This window comes from Phacochoerus africanus, chromosome 1, assembly GCF_016906955.1.
Source record: "Phacochoerus africanus isolate WHEZ1 chromosome 1, ROS_Pafr_v1, whole genome shotgun sequence".
Taxonomy (NCBI): domain Eukaryota; kingdom Metazoa; phylum Chordata; class Mammalia; order Artiodactyla; family Suidae; genus Phacochoerus; species Phacochoerus africanus.
The window spans coordinates 125761333-125769323 of record NC_062544.1 but is presented as its reverse complement, the minus strand read 5'-3'; the positions used below and the strand labels follow the sequence as shown (position 1 = coordinate 125769323).

Here is a 7991-nt window from a genome sequence, read left to right as displayed (position 1 = left end):
AATAAAAGAAATATAAAGGAAAAGCAACAGTTTCTGTTGCCAAAGATTAAAATAGGTGATAAAAATATATTGGCAAGGAGGGAGGCCCTCTGTTTAATACTGGTGGGAATGTAAATTGGTATATAATTTTTAGAAAAGATTTATATATAGTCTGTATATACTATGTCAACATGTAAATCCCTCTTATTTAGCAATTAATTTCTATGGATTTGAGGTAAGAAATAATTACCTAGGTGTGTTTATAAGAATGAAAAATAAAAATGATTCAAATGGATATCAATTAAGAATTGAAAGGGGAATCCTTTCAAACAGCCCGGTGCAGTGGGTTAAAGGATCCAGCTTTGCCACAGCTGTGGCTTGGATTCAATTCCTGGCCTGGGAGCTTCCATATGCCACAGGTGTGGCCATAAAATTATCTGATAATAATAATAATGAAGGAACCCTAAGTATTCATTAGAAGTGATGGTGTCAGTCCCTATCCACTGGCATTGAAAGATTGCTACAGTACATGGTGGGGTGAACAAAACAGTTTACGAGGTACAATGATGCTATTAATATATATCTAGGTGAGTTTTAGTGATGTTAACTGTCTCTAGAATGTACATTTCATGAGGACAGGGCCTTCATGTTCTTTCCTGCTGTGTTCCCAGTGGCTAGAACCACGGCTGGTAATTTGCAGCCATGCAATAATGTTTGTCAAATGAGTGAATGAATGAATGCAGTTTACAAAGTTCTTTACCAAAAGTTTAACTTTTTTCCTTGCTCTCTGTATTTTCTCTATCATTTGAGTTGCCTTCGAAATGATTATTTTATTTTTACCAAAACCGAGACAGTATTAAAAATATATGGTCATGCCTACTGCTGGTGAGAATGTGACAATTCCAAATGCTTCAGTGGCTGTGTAAACTGGTTTAACTCTTTCTGAAACAGCATTTGATATTCAATATCCAAAAATCACAAAATGTTCCTTTCTTGTGTCTGTTAATATTGCATGGGAATTTATGCTAATGAAAAAAATGCAAAACACTGAGTTCCCACTGTGGTGCATCGGGTTAAGGATCCAGGGTTGTCTCTGTGTCAGTGTGGGTTCAATTCCCAGCCTGGTGAGTGGGTTAGGGAATTCTCATTGTTGCAGCTGTGGCATAGGTTGCACAGCTGCAGCTTGGATTCAATCCCTGGTCCTGGAATTCCATATGCCACAGGTGTCCACAAAAAAAAAAAATGCAAAATATGAAATGACTTGTGCATCCCAAAGTGTTCATCTCAGTCTTTAATCCGAGGAAGACAACAACCCTGGACAAGGTTGGACACTTTTAATTGAGATAAGAGTAAAAATAAGTTATAGACATCCAATAGGTGGAATTCCATGTAAACATTACGAGTTCAGAAGACTGAATAGCAACAGGAACAAAAAGAGGCTGAAAATGCAGGCATGCAATGATTAAATTACACATAAACAAAGGGGTGATGCTTTTGTATTAAGACTGGAATTTTGGGAGCCAATTTCTGAGACAAGCAGAAGGAAGGTGGGTTTTAGAGCTGCAGATGGAGGTTTTTATTCAGGCATAGTTGTCATATAACCTTGGTTGATCATATTCGCTAACTTCTTTGTGCCTTGTCTGTGTTTTCTTATTTACAAGATGGACTGATGACAGTGCCTCCTGATATTAAGAGGAGTTCCTGTTGTGGATCAGTAGGTTAAGAACCCACTGTAGCCTTCCTGAGGATGCGGGTTTGATCCCTGGCCTAGCTCAGTGGGTTAAGAGTCTGGCATTGCCATAAGCTTCGTGTGAGCCACAGATGTGGCTCAGAACCCACATTGCTGTGGCTGTGGTGTAGGCTGAGAGTTGCAGCTCCAATTGGATCCCTAGTCTGGGAACTTCCATATGCTGCAGGTGTGGCCTTTAAAATAAAAAAATTAAAAATTAAAAATTATGAATCACTATATTGTACACCTATAACTTTTATAATATTGTAGAGCAACTGTACTTCAATTTTTAAAAAATGAATATTTTTTTAAACAAGTTAAAAACCAGACAAAAAGAATAAGGACAAGACAACTGTGCTGGTTGTTTTTACTGTTACTGTCATTATTATTATATTTTCAAAATTCTCAAAAGACTTCCAGCCACTATTAATTACAAACGGAATGAAAAATAAAATAGCTAAAAAGGGAGGAAGGAAGAGGTTCAGGAAATCCAACTTTGGAAATGGGCATCCCCCCCCTCTGGGACTAGCTAGGCCAAGAGCGAGGAAAAGCCCTTGGCGACCACACAGGGGCGCCCGCGCCCTGGCCGGGTGAGGCGTTTCCAAGCATGTCCAGCAGGGGACGCTGCGGACGGAGGCGGACTCGGGACCGGAAGCCGGGCTGGAGGCGAATGAGGGCACTCGCGGGTTCTTCCCACTTCCGCCGCTCCAGCTACCTTCGGGGCTCCGGTCTGAGTTTCAGCTTGTGCAGAACCTGTGCTGCCGCTGCCGCCGTCGCCGCCGCCGCCGCCGCCGAGATGCCGCTGGAGAACCTGGAGGAGGAGGGTCTTCCCAAGAACCCGGACCTGCGCATCGCGCAGCTGCGCTTCCTGCTCAGCCTTCCGGAGCACCGCGGGGACGCCGCTGTGCGCGAGGAGCTGATGGCAGCCGTCCGTGATAACAGTGAGGCCCGCGGGAGCGCCGAGTCAGCGGCCTAGGCCTGGGCGGCCCCGCGCTCCAAGATTTTCCCCGACCGGGCTCCAGACCCCGGGGCGCTCCCCCGCATCGGGCTCCTTGAGACCAGGCCTGTCTACTCCGCCCCTCGGGCTTGCCTTTTTGTCGGGGGGCGCCCTCGAGGTCCTTTGGCCCTGTCCTCAGGGAGGTCTGCACCTCTGCGCCTCACCTCTGGGGCCAGTTTCGGGGGATCCCGAGACATTGAGTCTGGTGCCAGGCGTGGAGCAGAGGCATGACTTTTGTCATTAGCGACCGGTCACGGGCGCTTAAGCATTGCGGGTGCGGGGGAAACGGGGTCGGTTCTTTTCGTATTCCTAGCCGTGAATGGCGCTGGGCTCTGTGTTTTTGTACGCAGAGGTCTGCGAGTCTGTATGTCAACAGGCTTACCGTTTCCCTCCCTGGAAGACTGTTTGGGAACAGGAATCGCCAAATAGCAAACCGAGGATTGTTCTCTCTTCGGCCCTAGGAGAGGGTGGCGGTGGCAGGACTGGCCGTGATGCCAACCTCCCAGCATCAGGCATTCACTTTTTGCCCAGACCTTTACCATGCTCTGTCCCATCCGTTCTTGGTAGTGGGGTAGGACAGGTGGGTGGGCACTGACATTAGGACGACGGGGCGGCGCTCCTAAGTCACATCCCTCTTTTCCCTCTCAGACATGGCTCCTTATTATGAAGCTTTGTGCAAATCCCTTGACTGGCAGATGGACGTGGACCTGCTCAATAAAATGAAGAAAGCAAATGAAGATGAGTTGAAACGTTTGGACGAGGAGCTGGAAGATGCAGAGAAGAATCTGGGAGAGAGCGAAATCCGAGACGCGATGATGGCAAAGGCTGAGTACCTCTGCCGCATCGGTGACAAGGTGAGGATGGTCATCTCCCCTGTCTGTATGGTCTGAAATGGGCGCTGTCCAGGGCTAATAATGTCTTATTTAAAAAATTTCCTTTTCAAGAAATACGAAAAGTACAAAGTAATTTAAAGAAATTACTTGAGCTAGTGAAATCAAAAGAGAATAAAGAGTTTTCTTGCTTCACTCTTTCTATCATCTAACCCCGTTCTCTCTCTTTGCCCTTTAAATAAGTGTTCATCCAGAGATGTTTGTTTACTGCTTTTATAAAATGGGAATCATTCCCAGTAGTTGATTTTGTAACATATCTTGTTTGGGAATCATTGGTTCTGGTGCATTTTAAAAATTATTTCTTATCCAAGAAATATTTCCTCAAGGAAGTAAAATATTATAATTAATGCTAAAGTTTTGTTTGCTCTTTCTTTATTCCCTACCTTCTCACAGATAACCTTTTTAGTTCTTTCATTATACATTTATAGGCATGTATATGTACCCGTAGAAATTAGGTGGAATTGGTTCTAAAACTGTTTTAAATAGATGGGGTCCCAATGTATTGACATGGTCCTGTTTACATTTTCACTCACCATTATATCTGAGTGACTTTCCATGTTAATACGCATGAATCTTGCTCATGCAGGTTGACTGCTAGGAAGTAATACATTGTAGGGCTGTTCTGTAGTTGACTTAGCTCTTCAGTGGTTGGACCTTTCTCTTGTTGTTTTCAGCTGTTCTCATTAGCACAAGCCCTTGCTATAAGAACACGCTTGTGGGTGCCTCTTGTGTATGTATGCTGGTGGTTCTCTAAGGTGTATTCTGTGAAATGAAATTGCTGGGACAAAGAACAGTTTTTATCTTAGTGTGTATTCTTTTGCACAGCAGCCGACCTAATGTATACTCCACAGTCAAAACATGAGAAGGATACCCACAAGCATTTGATCTTTTAAATTTTGTATCTCAATAGTTGTGTACTAGTGATTAAGAGGATGGGCTTTGAATGTCCTTAATTTTAAGCAGTTTACCCTGAAGTATTGAAACGGTGGATGACATGGTGTCAGTGTAAGAAAGAAAAATAGTGTGGGCTCTTGGATCAGATTGGGTAGGTACTATTTCTGGCTTCAGTAATTATGATTTAGGCATCTGTATGAGTGTTTTCATTTGTTGGACAGGGATAATATAATTGCTAGGGGCAAAGAGCTGGTACCTAGTACAAAGTGCTGAAATGTTAATAAGAGCTAGTGTTTAAATTAAACAGAATTTTTTTTCTTGTGATTATAAATTTAAGATTTGGTCATTGTAAAAATTTGGGACGTACAAAACAGTTTAAAAATAGCTAATTGTGTGGTTTTCTAGGTCAGGTTTGTGATTTGGTTTGGTTTTAAAGAGGATGCATTATTACATAGAAATGAGAAACCTAAAGCTTTTGATTTGGGTCTTGGAGAATTTCAAGAAGAATATGCTCGAATTAACATCAGGGGTTGTAATTTGGTGATGTTTTAATATTATATTCCATGTTTATTAAATAGCATTTTTCTAAAAAGTTTTCTTTTTTACCTCCTGTTGACTTTCTTGGGTTTTTTTTGCTTTTTTTTTTCTTTTTCTTTTGTAGCTCCCCTGCAGCATATGGAGTTTCCAGATCAGAGATCAGATCCGAGCCACAGTTGCCACCTACACTGCAGCTGTGGCAGCACCAGATCCTTAAGACACTGTGCGTGGCCAGGGATCAAACCTGCGTCCTAGCGCTGCAGAGATGCTGTGCATCCCATTGTGCCACAGCAGGGATTCGTACTTTCTTGTTTTTAAGAAAGTAAGGGACCCATTGAGTCTTTATTATTTACCATGTTATTGATTATAGTCATAATCCTTCACAGTGCTCAGTTTGTTAAAAATTTGTTAGCGGAAGCTCCTTCAGGATGGCTTCTTTGTCCTTTCGACATGATCTCATTGATCTTATTTTTCTCATAAAAGATGTCAGGCTCACCTGTTATTTTTCCTGTCCAAACCTGGGATCATCTTTTTTTTTCTTTAGAATCCCTAGTTTCTTTTGTTTGGGGAGGGTATTTAAAAACTGAGATCTGGGAGTTCCCATTGTGGCTCAGTGGGTTGAGAACATGATATAGTGTGAAGATGTGGGTTCAATCCCTGGCCTCACTTAGTGGGTTAAAGATCCAGCATTACTACAAGCAGTGGCATAGGTCGAAGATGCAGCTCTGATCCAGCATTGCTGTGGCTGTGGTGTAGGCCCACAGCTGCAGCTCTGATTTGACCCCAGCCTGGGACCTTCCGCATGTAGCCATGAAAAAAATAAAAACCAAGATCTGAATGCTGGATGTGTCCATTGCTGTCTTTCGAGTCCCTTTTATAAATTTATGAGGCATCATTTTTTTTTGGTCTTTTTTTTGCTATTTCTTTGGGCCGCTTCTGCGGCATATGGAGGTTCCCAGGCTAGGGGTCTAATTGGAGCTGTAGCCACCGGCCTACGCCAGAGCCACAGCAACTCGGGATCCGAGCCGCGTCTGCAACCTACACCACAGCTCACGGCAACGCCGGATCATTAACCCACTGAGCAAGGGCAGGGACCGAACCCGCAACCTCATGGTTCCTAGTCGGATTCGTTAACCACTGCGCCATGACGGGAACTCCCCGGCATCATTAATAAGTACATAAAACAAAGCCAGACACCTACTGAAAAGTACAAAATATAAACAAATGATTTTATTCATTTTCATGTTTTTACAGCAATAAAAACATTTTATCTCACAATGCTTTGAGGTAGAAATGGATTTTTATGTTTTGGTTTTTTTTTGTCTTTTTGCCTTTTCTAGAGCTGCTCCCATGGCATATGGAGGTTCCCAGGCTAGGGGTCTAATCGGAGCTGTAGCTGCCGGCCTATGCCAGAGCCACAGCAACACCAGATCCGAGCCGCATCTGCAACCCTCACCACAGAGGCCAGGGATCAAATCCAAAACCTCATGGTTCCTAGTCGGATTTGTTAACCACTGAGCCACGACAGGAACTCCTAGAAATGTATTTTGAAATACTCAGTTGTGTTCTGATAGTCAGTGATTAAGATAAATTTTTATTACCCTTTAGGTGATAGGATTGATAACAGTAATTTTTAAAGTAGTGTATTATAATTGTTAAAAAAAATATTGAATATACAGAACAATATAAATACAAAATAGTATACCTACACTCCCGTTGTGGCTCAGTGAAAACAAACCTGACTAGTATTCATGAGGATGTGGGTTCAATCCCTGGCCTTTCTCAGTGGGTTAAGGATCTGGCATTGTTGTGAGCCGAGGTGTAGGTTGCAGACGCAGCTCGGATCCCAAGTCACTATGGCTGTGGTGTAGGCCAGCAGCTGTAGTTCCAATTCACCTCCTAGCTGGGAACTTCCATGTGCCATGGGTGTGGCCCTAAAAACCAAAAAAAAAAAAAAAAATTTTTCTCGAATATAAAGAATATTGAAACAATCATGAGTAAATTATGAATGTGTTTCTTATATTGTTTTCTAGAACGTAAGTATATGCTGAGGCACATTTTGTGTATTTTTTATATGATATAAAAGTGCAGGTAACAGTATAAGGAGCCCTCATGCAATTATCACCTGGCTCCAAAGATTAAATAATCTCACAGCCATATTATTCTATCTCTACTCTTTCCTATTCCCCCCACTCCTTGTTGAGAAAATCCTAGACAGCCAGCTGAACACTTTCAAACTTCTAAGCTTTTCTCACCTGTTGCCTTGGTTCTCTTGACAGGAGGGTGCTCTGACAGCCTTTCGCAAGACATACGACAAAACCGTGGCCCTGGGTCACCGACTGGATATTGTGTTCTATCTCCTTAGGATTGGCTTGTTTTACATGGATAATGACCTCATCACACGGAACACAGAGAAGGCCAAAAGGTACTTGTTAGCAGTGGGGATATTTTCCCTCTCAATTATGATGTTGTAAATAAGAAATTGATTTAAGAAATTTGCCTGCTTTCTTTTTTCTAGCTAGTAAAGTGGGTCAAATAATCGATGTCCTTGTTTAGGAAAATATTTAATTTAAATATTTTTTTATTTGGTTTAAGTTGTTATAAGATGCTTTCTCTTTTAAAGTAACACAAAACTTATAAAGAGTGGCACTGTTTATTTCCAGAGTATGACCTTACTTACTGTTTTTCTTTTTATAGCTTAATAGAGGAAGGAGGAGACTGGGACCGGAGAAACCGCCTAAAAGTATATCAGGGCCTTTACTGTGTGGCTATTCGTGATTTCAAACAGGCAGCCGAACTCTTCCTTGACACAGTTTCAACATTTACATCCTATGAACTCATGGACTATAAAACCTTTGTGACTTACACTGTTTATGTCAGCATGATAGCCTTAGAAAGACCAGATCTCAGGGAAAAGGTAAGGACTGAATCTTGAGTACTCATATTTAAAGAATACCCCATGCTT

General features: G+C 42.3%; 1 protein-coding gene across 1 annotated transcript in view; it reads left to right on the top strand.

The window, feature by feature from the left end:
• The first annotated feature begins 2391 nt into the window (after nucleotides 1-2391).
• Nucleotides 2392-7991, top strand: part of PSMD6 (proteasome 26S subunit, non-ATPase 6) — a 21544-nt gene continuing 15944 nt past the window's right edge. Inside the window, exons 1-4 of the mRNA XM_047778571.1 lie at nucleotides 2392-2649; nucleotides 3354-3559; nucleotides 7306-7451; nucleotides 7724-7943. Of these exons, the coding sequence (XP_047634527.1) occupies nucleotides 2505-2649; nucleotides 3354-3559; nucleotides 7306-7451; nucleotides 7724-7943 (717 nt within the window). The 5' untranslated portion in view covers nucleotides 2392-2504. The remainder of the gene's footprint in view (nucleotides 2650-3353; nucleotides 3560-7305; nucleotides 7452-7723; nucleotides 7944-7991) is intronic.